Raw genomic sequence first — 22,673 nt, 5'->3', positions numbered from 1 at the left:
TCAGGGGTCGTCCTCTCGTGGATGTGGCTCGGTAACACAGTGGAAACATCGTATCTGGTTGGAGGAGCACCATTTCTCCGCAGAAACACTACGCTCGAGCTCCAACAAAATGAGAAGAGTTACAGCATGCAGACACAGCCTCAGCGTGTGTGTGAGGAGAGAGAGAGTGTGTGTGAGCTGTCAAGAGCAGAGCACAGAGATGAATAGAGAAGTGTTCCCATGAATTCTGCTGAATGACTAATTATACTTCATGTATGCGCTGATTTTTTTTCAGAGCTCTTTTAAAAAACAATGGACTGAAGAAAGTCTTTGATAGCCACATGCAGTACAATGGGTTATAAGAAGCACAAACATACAAACTATAAAATAATCACTGTCAGTTCAAAAGCATTACACAATCGCATAGAGTAAAGTCAAATAGGGGGAGAAAACAGCAAAACTGCACTTATTTTCTGAAGACAAACCACTTTTCTAAAAGTTTTTTGAACTGAGAAATCCTGATTTGGCCGTGCCGTCAATAAAAACAATAATTATGAATTGCCAATGTACCATAATTATTATTGAAGTTAATAAAATATAGGTATATACAGCATTTATGGGAAGAAAAAAATAAAACAATGAAAGGCAGACATTGTTGTGCATAATTGCAATAACATTATGTAAAGATATAATAGTGCTGTCACAAACACACAATTTCACTAAAGTGACATTGTTCCTTTATATTCTACAGCTCTCAGAAACCACACAGGTGGAGCTTTTACCTGTGGAGGTGCTGCGCCCAGGCTTTGGTTCTTGGGCTCCCAGTGGCAGTTACCAAAATGGGCCAAGTGACAGCTTCTTATTTTGCATTCTGCTCTGGCTTTAGAAACCAGAGCTGGTGCACTAGTCAAGGAAAACTAATACATACCTTCAAATGTCAAATTAAAATATCATGGCATTTACTTAACTGAACAAACGCTATTTGTTTAACTAAGAAGCCTTTATTACTTTTGATGTATTTACACAGTAAATGTTGATTTGGCTTAATCAAAACTCTAGCTTTTAGGCTTTGGGTAAAACAAATTTCCCATGATTTATTAGCTGATATTTGAAGAGTACCACTGTCAACTCTGTCAACCTTTATATTAAACAAAGCCCCCGTCTAAGACTCTCTCTTTCAACATCAAAGACTGCAGTTCAGTGTGCACGCGCACTGCCTCCATGCACCATCTTTACGCATACTTATTATTATTAGCGATACGTACAACCTGCTGCTGCCACAATGGTCGTGGTGTGACAAAGGGACGTAAGTGTTTGACTGACCTGAGTGGGGACCCATTGGTATGTGCGAGGGATAGTATTTCCCCGGCGGGAAGTGACCGGCGTGCTGCACAGAGCCGTGTCCGGAGGGAGCGATCCGAGAGGTGGCTCGATGCACGAGGGCGCCCCGCTCTGACAGAAGGTGCGCCTGAGCTGCAAAATCCCGTCCTTCCATTCCGAAGAGGGCAGAGTAATCCGAAATCCGGATAGGGCCGCAGAAAAATCAAATGTAACCCATATAAGAATCCTTCCTTTTTATGTGTTGCATTCAGTCAATCGTAGGCCTTTCCAGCCAAATACGCAGCTCCCGATCATCTTTTCTGTCAAAGAGAAATAAAATGCAACGCATTATTACAGCAGTTTAGCATTGTCAATACGCTACAACACACGCTACGGTCCTATACCATAAGTGCGATTGCCATAGTGTTTCTCTGGCTCAGAGTAACATTTAGACTTAAACTAATTGTGCCAAATAAGTGATTGCGCAGACTATGCAAAGGGGCAGCGAGTCTCCTCTGTACAAGCATTATTGATTAAGCATGGGGCCTATGCATCATATAGATCGAGATGCTCGACAGAAGGACACTTTTTTCCCATTTAAAGTCGGACATTCTGCATCATATGGAAGGCGAGCTTAACATCCATGCAGCATAGGTCGACAGTTACAATGTGAAATGACTGCTGGTGTAAAAAGAAAAAAAAATCTGTTTAGTCTGAAATAAAAACCATAGCCTATTTCACACGGGTTTGCCTTTATCTGCTCGCCCTATTGTCTGTATTTGTACTGCTGTCACACTTCTCCAGTACTCATTACACCTTACACAATTTTAATTGCGCTACAACAAAAGCCATAGCAAACAAATATGAGCAATTGCCAATACGTTGAAGGCATACTGGTTTAGTATATGTCACCATGCAACAATATGATACCTAAAGTCTGAGAAAACCATAAAACAGACTGCTGCAGGAATCAGCACAGCATTTAGGGAGGTTCTGCCATTAAGATGCATCAGATGCTGGAAGAGATGGACCCTTTGTGTGTGAGGCAGTGCACACTTGCACGCGCGTCCTCGCTGGGAATAACTGCACTCTCATACTCTCTATATTTATTTGCCTTGACCTACCTCAGGTTTTAGGTAATGAAAGTGTAATAACAGCTGACACTAAGTGCAATGCAATATTTGGTCAGGACAAAAATATTACTGTCAAAACTTTCAGAAATGGTCAAAGAAAATTAAATGTGAAAGTAAATAAAATAGATAATGTTCTTCCTTTGAGACCAAGGGTTTTGATTTTTTATAAATAAAATGTTAGACCCCAAAATGTTCTGGCAGATCAAATATTTTAATGCATATAGCGTTCTTGGAAATCAAATATTATATTGCATTTACTCCTATAATTTCAGCAGAATATTACGCACAAAACCTCTAATTACGCTCTGCAGCAAATAGAAGGCATATCCTTGTCCCTTTCATCCCAATACTATTATCTCTGTGCAGTCAAACCAGGGCTGCACCAACAACAATACACCCTTCCATAGTCCCTGCCACAAATCCCAATCTACTGGAGCTTCGTGGATACTTGGCACGTACGACGGAAAGAAATAAAATAGCTCCCCAAAAAACAACCAAAATAATGTCCACGTATGAGACACACGGTGTTAATTCTCGAGTTTGTTCGTGAGCTACGCGGTAGAGATCCAAGGTGAATGGCCGCCCCTCAGGAGGACTGCCTTTGTCTCCATGCTGGGAAAGAGCTCGGCAGTCAGCCATTAGGCTACCTAGCCTCGACATGCCGATAAATTCACTCACTCCATGTCCACTCTGCATTTTTATCTCGGGCTTTTAGTAGCAAAATCTCTCCCCCAAGTAGTAAGCAATTGCCGGATTATATCATGCTCCCCCCAAAACAGGGAGACTACGCAATCTGAACGCGAAAAAGGAAATTAAATGGAAGGCGTTTGAGATTACACTTCTCTCAAACAGCCACTAGCATAGGCCTTTTACCAACCTACCACGAATCGGAGGTACGATAGCTGTAATTTCCAGCCACGCAGAAAAAACGTCGGCTTGTGCTGCGCACGAGTGAGGCGGACCCGAGCAGTGAAGCTGGCCGAGGAAGAGACTCCTCGGAGCGGCTGCCGATAAAAATGTCTACCGCTGAGAGCCAGCACCGTGCGTAAAAGCTCCCCGAACACGGTCTATTTGGTGTTATTTACTCACAGCCACACACGACATAGCGACAAATGCACTTTAATGCAAATTAAGCAGAATTATAAACGTCTGCAATGGGATAAATAATTTAAAAAGGCAAAACCGAGCGTTTTAGCGCGCCCGTAGTAAAGGCTGGCTACATTTACCGTAAAATAAAAATAAAATAAAGGGAAGGGGGAAAAATATCCTCGGTAGATTTTCAAAATTCCTTAATTTATAATAATAATAATAATAATAATAATAATAATAATAATAATAATAATAATAATAATAATAATAATAATAATAATAATAATAATAATAATAAAAGGCTATATTTTCACAAAGCCTCTGCCCTGGCAATAAAGCAAATTAACAAAATATTCACTGATCAAAGCAAAAAGCAGTAAATGTGTACAATAGTTTAATCACTGACTACACGGAGAATAAAATATGAAATCCACTTACTGGTATGTTTAATCCTTGCATAACAATAAATAATAAAATCACAAATCACAGGGAGGGAAAGTGTATGGTGCGAAGTCCATCTAAATTCAAAATATGAAATAAAGCATGTGGCAGGTGAAATCCAACAGTTTGTCCATGTGAGGCTGTGCAGTAGCCTGCTGGTTCAGTCTATGGAAGCAGTGGGACTGGGGCTTCCGGCCTGGCTGGATCGCGGCTCGGATCTCAAGGCAGCGGTTTCTCTCCCTGTGCAACTGCGTGCCTCGCGTCTCCGCCAGGGTAAACACGCCTCCCCATTGGTCGGAAAGCGGCATGGTAATGAGTTTGTACCGCCCGCTCGGAGAGAAAATCGCACTCTGATTGGCTGGCTTCGCAGGCCAATGATGCGTGGACTGACGAGTCCAAACATTGGCGAGAGCGCCAGATTTAAAGCACTGGCAGTAAAAGAGAGCATTGACCAGTTGGTAGCCATTGGACGGACGTAGGTACGTAGTTATTTAACTGTACTGAGCTAGTATTTGGGTTGGGAAAAATATGGATTTATTTCAGTGACTGCTTTAATTGCTATAATGATTTGAGAGTTCCTAAAACATATTACAGCACACAGTTGCAATATTGAGTAATATGTGGACGTTTTTCAATGGAAAATAATGAAACTTTAAGAATGGGGTAAGATGTAATAACATAGATTAACGTAAATAACCCAATTAGATTAAATTGTTACATTGATAATTTTTGTAAATAAGCTCATCACCACAGGCTACAAACGTATTATGTGTAATTGCACTTTTCATGGCTCTGTTTTTTTATTTTTTATTATTATTATTATTATTATTATTTACACAGAAATCCTTTGACCTGTCACACTTTGATACTGCACTAAAACAGCATCACCAATGTAGTCAGAAAATTAATTTATATTGAGACATTACTTTATGTCTGTTAGTTATTTTACAAAACATAGCACTAGGCTTTGATACTGACTTATGCCAAAGTTGTGCACTCCTCTACAGTGGACCTGTGGATTATTACTATGGTTATTACATTTTGCTAAACGTTTACAAATGGCTCCCCCAGTATGGAGGGATTTTATTGGCTGGCAGTGCGCCAGAGCATTGTCAGTCACAGAGTGTAAACAAGGCTCCGATTGGCTGTTGGCCAGTCCGCATTGGGCTGTCTGAGAAAAAGGCAATAACTGGCCCTGCGGTTTCAAGGCGTCCCTGCAAAGATGATGAAAGGGGATAAGACGAGACGGTTTCAAGGCATCCCAAAGGCGGACCCCTATTGGCCCTGAAGCCATATGAGTCAAGCGTGAATCAAAGGGAATGGTGCATTTGGGGGGGAAATTATATGTTGGCTATTTAAAATAATAGAGCTTCGCTTTTAGATGAACTTGATCCCGCCATGCGTAATTGTTACAAAAAGTTATGAAAACAAGCAAAACGATCCTCGTGTAGCCGACGCCAGCCAGGAAAAGGGAAGTGGAGAGAATTCTCTTAGCTCCGTGCGTGGATAGCCGCGTTAGCTATCTGTTATCACGGAGAAACTGCGAGGATCACCGTGTCTGTCCGCTCGAGGTTTGTGGCTGCTCGGCCTGCACGCGGGAAAGTCCATGCTGTTGAACAAATGTGGGGGGGGAATCTTATATTTATCGAAATTGTGTCGCCTGTGCCTGAGGTTTTAGCACAATGCATCCATTGAAATATAAGCTTCCATTTTTGTAAATTGTTTTGGAGAGGAAAGCTGGTTACAATGTAGCAGTAAAGGACAAGCGTGGGGTCTAGGGTGGTCTAAATAAAATGTGCAGGGCTTTTGTGGTCTCTGAAGCTAATTTCCAGAAGGTTTGATGAGAACACAGTATAGTCTTAGAAACCAGCACTTGTTATTTAATTAGCTTTTTGGATATATATATTAGGTTTCTAAATAAAATCAGAAACATGTCATTTTCACCACAATAACACATTTCAACTGCACCCTTGGCTATTCGCAGTGTGGCTCTGTTAAAGCCTAAAATTCTTAAAAATATTATGTCACGGGCTATATTTTTGTTGCAAAGGCAATACATCACAGCAAAATGTAAACTAAATTCTTTTTTTAATTTTTATTCAGCGCCCAAAATTTAGCACAGAATCCAGGAAGCTCCAGGAGGCTGTAGGAAGCGAATATGGTCTGATTTGCTTTAGTTTCCCATATTTAAGAAAGGTGTGTGTACCAATCATGAAGATAACTAAACCCAGAATAGTCAAAAGAGCGCATTAGTGGTACCACAAATACAGCAGTGATAATGTGGAGTTAGTGACTTCTTCGGTGGAAAGAGCATTTTTACGACAACAATTGTCCTTGGTCAATGAAGCAGCGATGATTGACAGCGTGTGCCTCCCACCCAGGGACATAAAGAAAAGCCTGGAGGAAAACACAGCTTCTACTTTCACATCTAAATATTCAGATAAAATTATAATTGCATAGTACCGGAGACATAATGGTAATTTTAACCTTTGTGCAAAATTGAATGTACAGAGTTTTTTTAATGTGAAATGTTTCCCAGACCAGATACGCACTTTAACATATTAGCTGTAATTTACTGTTTTTTTTGTTTGTTTTTTATCATAATTTATTTGAAAAGGTTGGAAGGTATATTTGCCAGGCTTGACATGTGTTAGCATATGGCACAACTCTGATGCAGATGGCACTGACGTTGGCACAGATTATACCACTATGATTCACTGTTATTTTTAGGTTTACACTGAAAATCTGATTTAACCAGGACATGCACATTTTTAAGTCAGCGGGAACAACAGTATATATTATTTAAGAGTTTAAATGATACTGGTTTAAAGCAGAGCTTCTATCAATCTGAACTCTGTGCTTTGAAACAATTGCAATTTTCACATCTCACTGTAAATACTGTAAATATGTGCTATATCAGAGAGTGATTTGTTTATACTAGATTTAAATCATGTGTACTTATATCTTAGCATTAAGTCCTGGGTTATTGTATGTTTTCCTCTTAGATCCTATATGTTGTTTAACTGCAATAGGAAGTATTTCTGATCCCTAAAGGTTCTACACTATAACTCTTATGATCACTGTCACCAATCATTAAAAAGAAACTCTAAAATATGACATAAATGCAATTGTGCAACTGCTTTATTGTTGATAGACACTGGCTTCGGTATTATATAAATTCACTCATTAACGTATTAGTAGGCTGGGCTTCTTCCATTGTAAATACATTAAAAAGATAATTCTTTGACTCCATCAACATTAGCGGTGAAAAGGAGGGATCTCTTTTCTCCCCACTTGCATTCAACCATTATTTTTTTTTATAATTATTTCATCTACAGCAGTGGCGCGCCGAGGACGGTGAAGGGACATTTGCATGATGCTCTGCTGGTCATGTGACCCAAGATGGCCGTTGTCAGTGAAAGCTCTTGTCCCGGAGAAGAAAGGGGGGTTTGTGGAGTGATTGATTCGTATCCCAGCTGCAGGTTGGAGAAGCATTGCATAAGCATCACATGGTGAAACTGGGTAGTCATGTTGGAGATCAGACTGGGGCTCCACAAACACAGGCCTTGATACGTCATCGTTCAGAATATCATCCAATACACCAATTTGTCAGTGTACTGTGTGCGCGTGGTGGGGGGGTTGTTCGTGGAAAAAAAAAAAATGAAAGGACCCTTGTAAAAAATGAATAGGATTATTAAGACAAATTATACATTATAGGAAACGTTTGTTTAACTTTGCATTTGTTCTACGTTAATTCTGTAAGTTCTTCTCAGATGGTACTTATGCATTTTTACCACGTATAGAGCATGAATTGTCCACGATGGGGATTAATCAATAAAACAATCAATCATGAACGTTTTAGTTGTTATACAAACAACACCAATACGCCATACACACACATAATAAAAAATAATAAGTAAAGCATTATCCTGACACATTTTAAGCCAAATTATATGATGCAAATTTCGTTTTCAACTCGAACAAAGCCTTGGGTATCTAATTCAGACAGGTAAGTGAACCCAACACAACAGTGGCCTAAAAGATATTTCTTGGCCCATAGCAGAAATAAAGAAGAAATATCCGCCTGAACATATTGGCCGACCATCAAATCGTTAATTTCTTTTGTGCTATGATATGGACACAAGCCATACAAGCCTCAAAAGAGAACACATGGAAGACCATCAATATGAAACTGGAAGAGAAAAGTGACTGGGAAAACACTGAGCCCACTATTAGTTCCATACACTTTCCTAATGAGAAAACATGTCTCGCTATAAAATGCTGGAGAGTTACATTAGCACAACAGTCTTGAATGATATCATGGGCTTGAGATGAAGCCGAGACTTCTAGCGTCTGCTGCATAATCAATAGGTATTCAATTTCAGATCTTTAGCAACCCTATAGTATGTTGTTAAAGCTATACATGTCCCGTTTAGAGCTCCAACTCCGGAGCAGTCCCTGGTTTTCGCATGGTGCTGTCTAATGTGTTTGCTCTACTTTAAGGGAGTGTCTTGCGCCTGTTCAGCCTTTTCTTCCTTCTGCTGTCGCCGCGATAAATCCAGTTTAGCCCGTCATGGCATCAGATCAGTTTATATGACATGTATATGCCTTTCAAATTAAGTTTCCAATTAAAGATGTCCCCTACAAAGCTTCAACTAGTCTCCATCGCTGCCACTGCCCCTTGTAACAGATGGCACCTCACTCTTATTAATTTCACATCCCAATGGCCGATTGTGCTTGCAACATAAAAGTGATGAGCCGTATTTCAACATGGCGGCTGGTGTGACGTACAAAGATACGAGGGCCTTTTTTTTATGGATCTTCAAATATGCAGTTATCACTCTCGCTAGCTACCTGACAAGCCAGCAACACCTGTCAGAAGATAAAACGCTAACCAGGCTTGATCATTATGTGATACTTTTCAAGAAAATAAAATGCAGCTGGTTCAAAGAGCAACATGTGTTTGAAAATTCCTGTCCTGAGAAAAAAAAAAAAAAAAAGAGAATCTGGGATCGCGCACAATAGGCTCTGGGATGTCTTTTGGAGCTGTTTTTGAGTGTTGATTTCTATTTTCCTAAACAAATAGTGCCACACAAAAGGACGTGCACAGCAAAATGGATCCTTTTTGACAGCAGACAAATGACTTCCAGCTCCACACAAGCTCACTATTTTCCCTTTGACGAGATATTTTGTCGAAAACAGAGAGCTGATCGTGCATAGATTTGTGTGTCTGCAACCACCACATGCAAATATTCCCCTTTGTTTAGGTCCATATGGGATGCAAAATGTCCAAGACTGTTCATGTAGGGCTTTATAGATATCCTATAGAGCTTAGGATTGTGTCGTCAAACCCGCTTAGATTTCTGGGATTCCCATTCCATTTTAATAAATCAATAGAGCTCTTAAAATGTAAAATACTGGTATAGTTCATATAAAAACATTTGGACACTGCAGTGTGTCAGATGTACCTCACAGCTAACAGAGTTGTTCCACAGCTTTTTGTCAAAGGAGAGGGTTTTGCTAGTTTGCTTCTTCAGGTTTATGTGTGTTGTTGTTTTTTTTGCTGCTTGTGTGTACTTGATGTTGTTCTGGCTGCAACAACACAATTTCCCCATTGTGGGACAATATTTTTTCACTCCTGAAGATGGCACATCTCTATGTAAAATTTCAACCCAGAACTCACAATGATCCTGAAATAACCCCCAAATCTGGATAAATAAACTATTTTCTTAAGACAATAGAACGTCAAAGTTATGCAAAATGAATATGTGCATTTGTAAAGAAGATGATTTGCGACTTCCATCACAGAAAGGGAAAGGAAAATGGAAAAAGTCAATATCGGAACAACATTTAGGTTCACATGACATTGTTGCATCCTTGAGGCGTTGGGCAGCTACGAATCCAATGGTAGGAAGTTTTTTTTACTCTCATATTGCAGATGTTTGGTTCCGGTTCTTCTTTATGAAGCTGCACATGAAAGACAAATTGTTGTCAGTTGAAAGGATCACATTTTTGTGAATATAGATATTTCCTTGGAGAAAATAATAATAATAAAAAAATACCACTCCATTAGATTTATATTGACTCTACACTACATGTAACACAAACCATTTAACAGGCAATGCAAACCAAACATTTTTATAACAATGTGAGATACTGGGCACTTTTTATTTGATATCATTCTTTCAGAACAATGCACATGGACACAAATGTTCTACACCAAGTACCACTTCATAAAATATTTGTCGTTCCAAGTACCACTCGGCCTGAATCAAGATCAAATCAGGTCTAAACTGGGTCTGAAATAGACCAACATAAACTGGGTGTAAAGCATAAACCAGAAAGAAAAACCCATAAGTGAAATGATCTAATTTAAAGTCTAAAATTGCAGGTGACCACAGTACACCACAGTTTGAGAACCACTGGATGAGGATAAACCTTAGCATAAAGCCGGCTGCACATGCTCGTTACTGTCATTAATCACATGGGACAGGAGCCTAATGATAGTGGGAGGAGGGACTTCACAGACACGCGAGAAATAAGACGTGACACGGGATGAGAGATTCCTTTACAGTATTACAATTAAAAAAACTGACCTTTTTCGGAAAGCGGGGGCCTCGCATCCTCCCAGCTAACGCATGAAACTGTAATAAGAAGTAATTAGAACAAAGCTTAATTGTCTGATATAAAGTCCAAATTGATGTTACTCTCTCAATCAAAGAGGAAGGGCTGGTCTCTGGTGGGAATAGACACATGTTTGATTGTGAACTGAAGTACTCCTCATTCTAGGTTGATGAGCGGATCATTGTTACAGGGCGCTAATAGGACGAGTTTAGCCTTGTCCCAGGCTCCAAAGGTGTAGCGTGTACCCTTCTTTTTGGCCACCCCATTGCAGCGTAACAAATTACGGGGATAGGCGAGGGCAGTTTGTTTGATCAGCATATATTTTTAATTGGCTCGGTGCACCCTAGGGCGTCCACAGTGCCACAAAGTAGAACCACGCTGCACCTTCGATAATTAAAGTTGTTTCAAATTCTAGGCACATCATAAAAAATTAAAGGTTGCGTGTGCAGTATGTATGTGTCTATGCCTGATAGAAAGCTTGTATTTGCGTAATTGTTTTTGCTCTCATTGCGAACAGAGACTCACTAATCACAATACAACGGACATTTCTTCCACATGCAGTTAATGCACTGAAATTGTGATCTATTTTTCTTGTACACTAAAATTTAATCACCAACTCGCGCGTTCTATTTTGGGTAGTTTTAACCTGCTGTTTTATGACTTGTACTGCATATTCACATCTGTCCTACTGAGTATATGGAGTTTTAATTACAGCACTTTGTCATGTTTGAAATAATTGATGTCAGGAAAACGTGCATCTCCCAAGAGAGTTCTTTCACAAAAGCTTCAGGGAAACAAATAAAACAATTTTGCTGTGGAAAAAAGAAGAAAAGAAGAAGAGATAGCTAGTGTGGTAGATGTCTGTGTAGGCTCTCAGTCGTCCAGGAATTATTCATAGAGATTTTCAAATACCGTCGGTTGGTTGAGTTCAGTGACTATTTCCTTCTATCTTCAGAAGCTTCTTCTTGCTCTTGAAGTCAAAATGTAAGACTGATTTAAAGGAACAGGCCACCGTTTTAAAATACTGACATTATGTTCTTGCCTGAATTTACACAAGTTGATGCGTACCTGTCTGGTCTTTACGCGTGCGCTCAGTCAGGCAAAAAGACCGAAGATGTTGTTAGCATTCAGCCTCTCCTCCTCTTCTCTATGGACCCACACAGGGGTGAAGTTAGAAGCGACCAAGCTCTTCCATGCTCTTCCATGTTTAAATACGGTTACGTGAGTAGTTACACAATCCAAGTATAGTCACACAAAACCATGTCGATAATCTAAGCAGGTAAAAAGGGGTACTATATTGTAAGGCTTAATAACACCTTAGGAGCACTTCAGCATCCATGCAGTGATGTCGAAGCTCTATTCCTTTAATGTACAAGCTAGATGTCTATTTAACTGCCATAACCCCGCCTTCAGCACCACCTGTTTACAGTCTCACCGATTAGAAGAACCATTGTCCTGGGCTGGGGCAAAATGCAGGACTTCTCCAGCAAGAAACCCTATCTATACATCAGTAATAACAATTAATATGGTCCAACTGTAGTAATCTCTTCAATCTGTCAAGTCAAGGTGGGCTTCAAATTGCTAGAAAAAGGCAATGAATCCTCATTTAGATTCTCTCCACAGATGCCTGATGCCTGCATGTACCTTCTTAAACCTGTATTGCACTTTTTGATGCTAATAAAAACTCTTCAAACGCTTCTCAGGGCCAAGGCTATACTGCAGACATTCGGCCATACAATTACTTCAAAAGAATCCTTTATCATTTCGTTCTATTATTTCATATTGTGTTTTCATGAATCTCTTTGAATATGCTGAACTGTGTATCGAGTTAGCCTTTTCCTTGACCTCTCCAACTCTCCATTCATCCGGATTTCCGATCGACATCGCATTCAAGGAAACAAATCGCCAAATTCAGCTCTCTGCGGTAATGGGACACAGAAATGCACAGAAACAGATAATTCAGAGACCAGGGCACGGTACTGTGTTACAGCGTAGGTGCTCTCTTGCAGTGCGCAGACCTGCCAACCTTGAAGGACTAGTTTTACGGTATAAACGATGATTCTTCTTTTATATGCTTTTGTACTCATTGACATTGGTGTTTTACATTTTAGAATAATGAACATAAAACAAAACACCTGGAGTCACCTGCAACACAATGCAGCAGTTAGAAAAAAGACTAGAAATAACTGGCTATTAGCAGCATATGCTTTCCAGCGGAGGCAGTTTTATCTCTCAATTAAGAAGGACGAGCAGCTATCTGGAATTTAGAAACACTGAGGAAACATCACCTTGTGACATCAGCGGATGCAGGGTTTTGAGACGAGCTCAATCTGCAGTATACGAGATGAGAGAACAACATTATAAGAGTAAAAAGTCAGATTAAGCAGAAAATGTCTGTGTTTTCAGAGTGAATAAATAAGGAAAAGTCATCTCAGGACACTGGTCATTTGGAATCATGGTGGTGACTCACAGCTGCCCGTTACTATGTTCTTTGGATAGCCCCAGTCCATTGGTCAGGCTCTTGGTTCCTATTGACTCACGCAGGACAAACAACAGACAGGCAGATGTGGCAAAAAAGAAAGTGAAAAATGGATCTAGAGAATCTGGAGTGAGGGTGCGGTGTCTCCTCAACCATCGCCTGCTTCCTGTCCGGAAAAATACATTCATCATTCTCCCGTGGACGTGTCATGGCTTTACTTTGGCAATGGGCAGAAATGTGGCAAAGATGACACCCAGGATTGATGAGGTGCAGGCGGGGGCGGCTGGAGGGGGTCCGGGTGGGAGATGGCCAAAGCAGATGTGGCTTAAGGTGCGTCAGGATGGACTCGCAGACAAGGACTTAATGAAGGTCAACGCTGTGCCTTCTGCGTCTCTTTATATATGGTCTGTATAAGCTCAATATCGATGTCGAACCAGCCATGTGAGCTCTGCGGAGAGGACAGTATTGTGTGAAAGCGCGTGTGACACAACAAATGTTTTTACCAGAATATAGTAACACAATCTTTAGTCTTCTCTGGCTTGACATTTTTGGAGATGTTGAATATTTAACTTCCTTCTTGAACATGGGTGCAGCATCTGACAAACAACGAGGTCAAATTTCCATTAAATTGTTACAATGGGCCATAAGCAAGCGCCTTTCTGTCCAGGAAATTGGCCCATGTTTTGGAAGACTTCATCATGCCAAGATGTCAACATTTTTGTGGGGGGCAAATGTCACTTGAGGTCAGCTTTGAAGGGCTTTGCATGTCATTATACGATTGTCCAACGAATTTGCGTAGATCAAGAATTGCAATGGAATGTGAGTCCATGAAAACTACAGCAATATGCTATACTATAAAATAAAGCATGCATTAGGTGAATTCTTGCCATGTTCAGGGGTTCACATTTACAACAGTTTTCTTTTTCAACTGGTAACCGCTATAGCCACTTTATTTAGATCTCATTTTGTACACAGTTAAATATGAACATGTTACCCATCTAGACTTATGTATACAATGTTTTTGTTGTGGGGGTGGTTGTCACACTTTTTTCTCTAGAGTCCACTGCTCATCAACAGAATCCCACAAGAGTCATATATATTTAATAAAAGGTTAAAGGGATATTTTGTTGACATAGGGCCTCATTTCCTAGTTATCCAGAGCGTTGTTGATTTCTGGAAATATATATATATTTTTTATACATATATAATATAATATACATTAGTGGTAGCACTAGCCTGGCACCACTAAACTCGTCAAATATAAGGACTGCATGAACTAAAAATTCAAAAAAATATAACTAGGAAATGAGGCCCTACGTCAAAAATCCTGAATTATCCCTTTAAAGCCTTGAACGCTTCCTTTTTATATCTTAAAATGTGGGTAGAATGTTTAACTTGAGCAGTCAATATCGAGCTCCAGTGCCTGCTAGTAAAAAGCAATGAGACAGCCAACCAATCAGCTCTGGCCATACAGCCATCAATATGCCTTTACTTTAACCGGGGGTCTGAGTACTTCTCATTTAAAATTTGTTTCAATCACAACTTTCACTGATTTAGCATGTGGCTTGAGATTTTTAATATAATTTTTATTTTGCATTCCACCCATCTCCACACCTGCAATTAGACTTGATTTCCCCGCATTGACAGCCAAACCCCTTCCACTGACAAACTGTACTAATGAGCTTTCAACCTAAAATTCCTCCCATTTGTATCCAAACGCACACGTCAATTAAATTATTAATAGCTTTAATTATTCTTTTCAAAAAGCAGGGTTTTTTTTCGCTCACACACCCTAATTCAGTAATTGTTTGTTGATGGATTCGAAATGTCAGGGTGCACTTTCAGAGATTTGATTGTTGAGGTAGGCGTTAGTACCAACCTTACACCAATGAGTCAGAACATTGTGGAAACAAGATTTATGTTTGGCTGAATAATTCCATTCCATAGTTTGCTGCTTCCATCATCTGCAGCCGTTAAAGGCTCTATACCTGACTTTTTTTTTAGTGAGGACACATTTTAATTTTGTCCTTTAGTGTCTTGTAAAAGCAGACTTTGTGGAAAATGGCCATCGTCTACTGTGTATCTAATTAAGCATTTTGATGAACAAGCATGGTATTAGCATTTCTGTGACCGTAATGCTCCCTAAAAGTTGTGCAATGTGTTTATAAACTCTGTGAGTGTGTTGTGATGTTAGAAATACATTAAGAAAATGGGCCACAACTAACAGTGTGCACTACCCCAGTATAGGCCCTAATAATGTATTATTGTGGCTTTCATTAGGATAAGATAAGATGGGACTTGATTGCTCCTATAGTGGATATTCAATCGTTATTGTAGCTTAAAGGTGCAGGATGCAGATAGTAAAGGTGCAATCAAATCAAGCACTAATCTATGTCTATACCCTTGTAAAAAAAAAAGAAAAAAAGAGCAATCGTTCAATATTTTCTTTATTTTTCATTTATTTATTTATTGACTTTTGTAGCGTGTGTATCACTGTCACCTAAACGCATGAACGTGGTGATGCTGATGGAACAACCCCTGACGCCCTCTAGTGGTAGGTGTCTATTAAAGCCTACATTTACACAGCGATTGAAAAAAGAGCATGTAAATTGAATTAGGCATATCAAAAGGTGTTCCTGGCCCCCACCTACCCAGTCGTTCTCACACTTCAATGAGCACACCCCCGGCTGGCCCGGGACGTCCTGTGTAGACTGTGCTTCTCCAAACTCAGTAGCTGATCAGAACCAGGTGGGTCCAGCCCTCCATGTGCTTTCCATTTGTGCAGGATGTAAATGGACTCAATTGGATCCAAATGCAAAACGTGTCTGTCAGCCGGGGGGAAGTGGCACTCTTTCAGAGCCCATTAGAATACAAGCAGGAATCAGAATAAAAACTTCACCGGGCCAGACCAGTGCCGTTAAAACGCTTGATGTGAAACTGGACTGAAGTGATTCAAGCTGCTGTTTGTGCAGGAGGGAGTTTTGTCGTATAAGCCAGGAAAAAAGGTACTTTGTAAAGTCAATGTTCTTAAAGCCACACTGTGGAACATTTCATACATTAATTAAATGCAATACAATGTTTTTTTTAAATTACCATTGGTACCTCGGAAAACTCTCGTCTCGTCTCTTCTTAGATCTGACTAACCTTGAACATTGTGAGGATTGCATCTTCATTGTCTAACTGATAACTAGTGATAATGTTTAGTGATTACTGTGTCCAACAGAAACAGTTCTGCAGTGTGGCTTTAAGAACGTTTGTTTTTATTAAATTACATGATCCAAATTAAAAATTATTGTAAAAAAAAGTATTGGGGCCGAGGCACCTGTCCCTCTCAATATCAGACCAGCACCACTAATTTCCCAAGGCTACTGCGGGCCCTTGGGTAAAACATCTGTTTATATTCATATCATAATTTCTCAAATATGTCTAAAGTTTTCCTCATCATTTGTACAAATATTTGTTGCTTCAACCTGATTTTGACTGATTTTGGCCCAAACCCTTTTAACTATAACCATTTCTGACTTGTGACTAATTATAACCAGACACAGGGATGGTGCGCACTGTTACTATGGCAACTATTTAGGTACTTATATGATTAACTACGGACTGTGCATATACAGCTACCAGATTTAACGCACAATGCATTGAGCGAGTCTATTACAAAACACATTTCGCAGTTTAATTACATAATGCAATGTTATTATAAAATGCAGCTTAACACTTCCTGAATTTTTTTTACACTATATTTCCTCTCACATTATTGTTTTAAGCCTTTTTCACACTGTGGATATTCACACATATTGCCAGTGGTCCGCTTTACTAAACAGGCTTTTACAGCTTGCAAAACGAATGGCTCCATCAGTCATGGCTGTTAGGAAGGCCAGACATAAAAATTAAAGACTTCCAGCAAATCTCACATACTGTAACACGTCTTCCTTTGTTTGGATTGGCACGAATAACTGATTTTTTTTGTGTGTGTGTCGCTGCTCAACATGTGGTTTTACACCAGGACCTCTGTATGCATTCAAAAGATTTTTTTTTTTTACATTCGTCGAGGCGGTGGGAACGAGAAATGTCTCAGAGCTGAATAATGACAATAGTCTTAGGTGACACGGGGGAGGGGCTGCGGTGTGAAAATGCAGTCCGGCGTCTTGTGGGTTAAATTCAGAGAGTATTTGAGTGAAGTGAATCAGAAGAACATTTTTAAGCCATTATTACCAGTCAGTGTTGCCTAATGAGCTCATTAGATTGGATGAACAGCTGATAGATCGCAAAATGGACCAAAGAGAAAAAAGTGAAATGTAAAAAAAAAAAAAAAAGTAGAAGGTGATGGAGGAGAGAGGAAATAGGTGGCGCAGATGGTGAGATAGAAGAATGAGTTGGACTAAATGAAAAAGAGACAGATCGCATGTCCGGGATTTCAGTTGTACCACTGTTTCATTTGTGTTTCCACATAAGACGCAGTGATTACAGGGCTGTGGTATTGAATTATTCTGTCGTAATTATGTATTTTATGACTTGTTTCTGGATAAACTGCCATGAGGAAACCACCTAGATGAGGAGTGAAACGTCCAGCATAAACTCCACAATACATTCCACAACATGGGTTTATCCTCTGCTCTTTAAAAAAAAAAAGAAAAAATTATCTTCAAGAATTATATAAGCAGTTGTTTGTGTTGGCTCTCAGTCGTCCAGGATTATTTTCCCCCTATGCCAGCAGTTGGTGTGACGCTGACGCCGCGAAAAAAAAATTAAAAAAATGAAGCACTGTGTAAACAAAGCAGTTGACCAAGTTGCAAGCTGGACAGAAATGTTTGCCCTCAGCCCTCATCTGTCCTCGAGATAACAATAACTGTTTCATACACAGCATACAGTAAATGTGAAACAAAGAAACCAAAGCTGAAGCCACGGGAGCGAGAACACAAAAGAAGGTGGGAACGCCTTGTGTATGAGACTGTAAATGATGTGATTTGGGCCGACATTTGTTCCCCTTGGGCGAACTTGATGGGCCGCCGTGTCTGAGCGGCAGAAGCACAGGAGAAGCCCCCCTACTGTTGTCTTTTGGGTGGCAGTTATAGTGGGGAAAAAAGTCTGTAAAAGAAGGTCAGTGTTAAATACTCGGCATGGCACAGTGATTCAGATGGAACAGATGTGCTCATGGCTCCAGCTGCTGCCAGATGTGATCGTGGGACCATCTGTACCCGCGCTCACTGCGAGGGGAAGTGCAAATGTGAGTGGAGTGCGTGAATAGTACTGTAATTGTTGACATTAGTTCTACACCTTCAAGGATTTGACCAACACGTCCCAATGTCAATCTTTTGAAGTTTTTTGCTATCGAAAAGCGTAAACACAACACACGCTTTAGCCAAACAAAGTCCAGTTACATCCAGTTTAGATAGACCTTTAAAGTGGACATATCATCCATTATTAAAAGCATAATTAAAAATAAATACTTATACACCTTTTATACAAACCTCAGCTCAAACAGAAACAAAAGATTTCCTCCAGGGTCACTTAATACACAAAACGTTCCCATTGTCTCATCCAAACTCCAAAACTGTGCTGTTTCTGCCAAAGAAATGGCTGTAAACCTGACGATTATTGAGATTGACCAGTTTAGAGATTGAGATTTCGATTCAATTTCAGCCCTATTTTACGCTGAATAATTTGAAATAACGTCTATGCAATCAAAAGAGAGTAAGAAGTGACAGACTGTGCTCGTCAGGATTTCAAATTTGGCATCAAGCTCCTTCTACTGGCAGTGTTGGAAACGACACTGTGAAAAAAAAAATCAGCATCAGGTTGGCTAATCTGTCCTTTAAGATAAAAAATAAATAAACATAGCTAGTAAAAGTTTATGTATAACACTTTACAACGACACAACAGAAAGATAACACAGAATTACTGCAACTAAGGCATAAATCTTTGAGTTCTAGGTGTTAAAAGCCACTTTGAAGAGATTAGTCTTTAACCTGGATGGAATTAACCAAGCTGAGCACTGTTCGTTCATTCAAGCTTTGGACCAACACAATTAGAACATGTACTGCCAAGTCTTGTCAATGAAATGAAGCTAGGCCTTGCTAAGGGCCCTTACCATGTCCTACGCATCTTTGAGCACTTCGAATAGAGCACAAAAATGTGGCAAACATCCCTGTTGACAAAGAGCGGGAATTTTCTTTGCAACAACGCGATTTCTACCAACAGCCATCAGTTTGCTGTTCTTCTGAAGCAAGAACTCACTTAATTCACTTTCCAATCCATTTGTCCGTTATTTCTGTATCGTCTGTCCTGTCTTGCATTTCTTCCTGAACCTTTAGCATCCCTTCCATTGTCTGGGCACTAAAATATGACGATTAAGGACAACAGGACAGATTGAATGTAAAATAAAAAAGGGGGAAATCATATCTTTTGTATGGCTCAAGAATATAAAACCTGATGAGACATATAAAACCAATAAATTGTTATGGGCCCCCGGGAGACGGCAGATTAAAACGTGCAAAGGGGGATTTCTGCCAGTAAAGGTGGGGACGGCTTTGGCTCCACTGCTGTGTGGAAAACTCTCGCAATACCAGGACTAAAGCCACCAGCACAAAAGGGGAGCGGAGACCAAGCCAATCAATTTATACCCCCCAACCCCTTCAAGAATGGACATAATGGCGGAAAGGCTTTTAGACCTATATAAGTCGGAAACTTGCTGGGATCAAACATCTTGTGGCACTGAGTGTATTGGGAGGGAGACGGGTCCACTCAATGCACGCTCACAGGAGGTTTCCAGCATCTGCATGTGGTATTTTCCAAAGTATTTGTATTAAGTGTGTTCTGAAAAGCATGCTATTGAAGTTGTTTTCAATAAAGCACAGGAAATAAAGCACATGTTGCACCTTGAAGTAGTAGTAGATCAACTCAAGGCCAACTACCCCTCCCCCAATCACAGATTATTATTGCATTTTAACACAATGTAGCTAATAGAGCGGGTAAGTCGCTCTATCGGCTGCTGATAAGTAGCCTGGACTGACTGTAAAGAAAATAAGGAAAGGGAAAACGTATGGCGCTAAGAAACGACAAGGGAAAGCAACAGACCGAGACTGAAAAAACAAAAATGCTCCAGCACTGGGACAGACTTCATAAGGTTTAGGAGGCCTACACTCAAATATATATGGCCGCTATAAATCCTCCGCTTAATGTCCTTAGGGTCCTACTTTTTATGGGTGGTGACAATGACAGTAAGCGACTTTGCAAAAGAAAAAAAAAAAAGAGGAAAAAAAAAAATGCAACAGTAATGAAACCAAGAAATTTCAACACATAGGTGTACTTTTTGCTTTTCCCGGTAATGAAAGTTGACATAATGCTCCACTGAACTAAACAGAACGCTGAGAGGGGCGTAAAGTATTATGTTTCCAGTCAGGTTTGAAAGGGGTAAATCATTACTGTACTGTAGACAGACTACATGATGCCACGCTGTTAGGGGAACCACACAGTAACAGAGAGGGCTCGGTCCACTGGTGTTTTTTTAAGGATATGGGCTTTCAGTGTGCTGAATTATTGATGCAAAGGGAGTATTTTAATGTAGGTGATCAAACCACTCATTTTACCTCTTGGTAGTTTAATGCAAAGTAGCAGTGTTGTGGTCGGATAAAATGTCCTCCATCTGAAATGGACTGTGTTACGTGGAAATTTGTGTGACTACATTAAGGCCGTAATATGCATCCCAGATTAGATATTTTCCAAACCATTACATCATTTACAAAGTACTGCAATGAGTAGGCTAAGTGAAACATGTTGGCACTTTTAACCATGCAAATAGACTGGATTGAAGACTAATAGAATTTCCAATAATATTTTAAATATGTAATTCTAGGCTAAGTCATTTCTAATAAACTGATGTTCAATGTTCTTGTTTCCTTTTTCGACCATGTTAAACACACAGCTCGACACAGTAAAAGGCGGCACGATATTGAAGCAACTTGTGATATGCGATACCGCTTCGATATCGCTGCGATACCGCTGCGCTACCTCACGATAACGATATTATTGTGATATTTTACTAAACCATTTAAACACAAATTGTAAGTAACTAGTTATTCAGCAAATTGTGTTAAAACAAGACTTAACCTCTTAACCCCCATCTGAAGCAATTGCATGTTTTCTCCAGTTTGGCTTTACCCAAATCAAGCGTCAAACAAAGCGTCAAAATAGGAACGAAAACGAGGATGAAGATTTAAAAAAAAGTTGACCAAAAACAGCAACAAAACAGCGACAAATAGCACAACTAAAAAGTGACAAAAAAGTGATGAAAATGCGAGAAAAAAAAAAGAAAAAACGATAACCAGACAAAAACAAGACAAAAAATTGACAAAAGTGCGGTGATGACGCAACAAAAAAGTTACAATCAGTTTTGTAAGTCTTAGCTTTCAAATGAGCCTATAGGCTGTAAGGGGGGGGGGGGGGGGGGGTAAGAGGTTGATAAACATTACATCAGCACCACAAACAAATTAAATTAGGAAATATTTAACTAAAAGTTTAAGTTTTGGCTGAGTTTGGAAAAAAATGAATGATGAAGACTTGAGTGATGTTGCGATATATTGTGGCTTCTTGCAATACGGATATTGCATCACCTAATATCACGATAAATTATTTCTTGCGATACTGCAGCCCTACTTCACAGCTCTGCCAAAAATTGAAGCAGCGTTTGACTCCAGGAGGCGCGAGGCCTCGGGTGGAGGAAGCTATAATTGGTGAAATCCATTCAATTATTCAAAATAAACTGAATAAATACATCTTGACTTGAAAATTATTTTCTGCCCTACAGTAGCATAAGAGTAGCAACAACTTTATATAATGGAGGTCCCAAATTGTTTACGTGTCCGTTTTTGGGGACCCAGCCAAAAAAGTTTAAGAACACTGTTCTAGGGTGTAACATGTTTATGAATATATAAAAACAGTCACCTTAGAGGCACTGTAGCTAATATTTAACCTTTTTATTCAAAATGTGACGGAAAAGGTAAACCCCTTTTCGTTGCATATTGACTATTTGGGTCGACAAATGAAGCCTAGGCGTTAATTCAACCTGGGAGACTCTTTTCAGCATCACATTCCTCCAGCCAATGATCACTTCCGAGAGGGCCGCACCTCCAGCCAATCGATGGCCCTCGGTCCCGCTTTTAAGCCCCAGCAATCATGGTTCGTTCGCTTCCCAGCTGCGCTGCGACCCACCTCCACCCCATCTCCGCCTCTTCCATCCACGGCTTCTCCCTGCAGCATCTTCACGGGTCTCCCATACCACCACCAGTGTCCAGGCTCCGGGGGAAGACATCCCTAGCTACAAGCTAGGGATGTCCTCCATACTGACTTTCATACATCGATGTCTACCGCCGGGGTCTGATCGCCAAAACTAATATAAGTCAATAAATCTTCCTAATCACTGCTTTTGTCTGTTTGAGTCTATCCAGGTTGAAATAGGAATACAAGGCAAACTTCAGGCAGCAGGCTGATTTTTCCCCAAATTACTACTACAGTACACTCTTTGGCAAACAATAGAAAAAGAACACTTACATTTAGCCATCATCACCCTTACGAACAATAACCAAGTTCAAATGCTGTGCTTTATA

The 22,673-nt window shown here is 40.0% G+C and overlaps 2 protein-coding genes across 10 annotated transcripts in view; one reads left to right on the top strand and one right to left on the bottom strand.

Annotated features, from left to right (window-relative positions):
* The window catches only part of bahcc1a (BAH domain and coiled-coil containing 1a), a 67,887-nt gene extending 63,693 nt beyond the window's left edge, over positions 1 to 4,194 (bottom strand). For all 9 annotated transcript variants that reach the window (XR_013793346.1, XR_013793347.1, XM_079565462.1 and 6 more), the window contains exons 1-2: positions 3,960 to 4,194; positions 1,303 to 1,619 (exon numbers count right to left, since the gene is read on the bottom strand). Coding sequence is in view for 7 of the 9 variants with exons in the window: in XM_079565462.1 (XP_079421588.1) it covers positions 1,303 to 1,474 (172 nt within the window). In the remaining 2 variants the exon portion in view is untranslated. The remainder of the gene's footprint in view (positions 1 to 1,302; positions 1,620 to 3,959) is intronic.
* socs3a (suppressor of cytokine signaling 3a) overlaps positions 1 to 22,673 on the top strand; it is a 165,388-nt gene that overhangs the window by 134,023 nt on the left and 8,692 nt on the right. The window lies entirely within an intron of this gene.

This window comes from Gobius niger (assembly GCF_951799975.1).
Source record: "Gobius niger genome assembly, chromosome: 10".
Classification (NCBI taxonomy): domain Eukaryota; kingdom Metazoa; phylum Chordata; class Actinopteri; order Gobiiformes; family Gobiidae; genus Gobius; species Gobius niger.
This window is presented reverse-complemented; position numbering and strand designations above follow the sequence as displayed.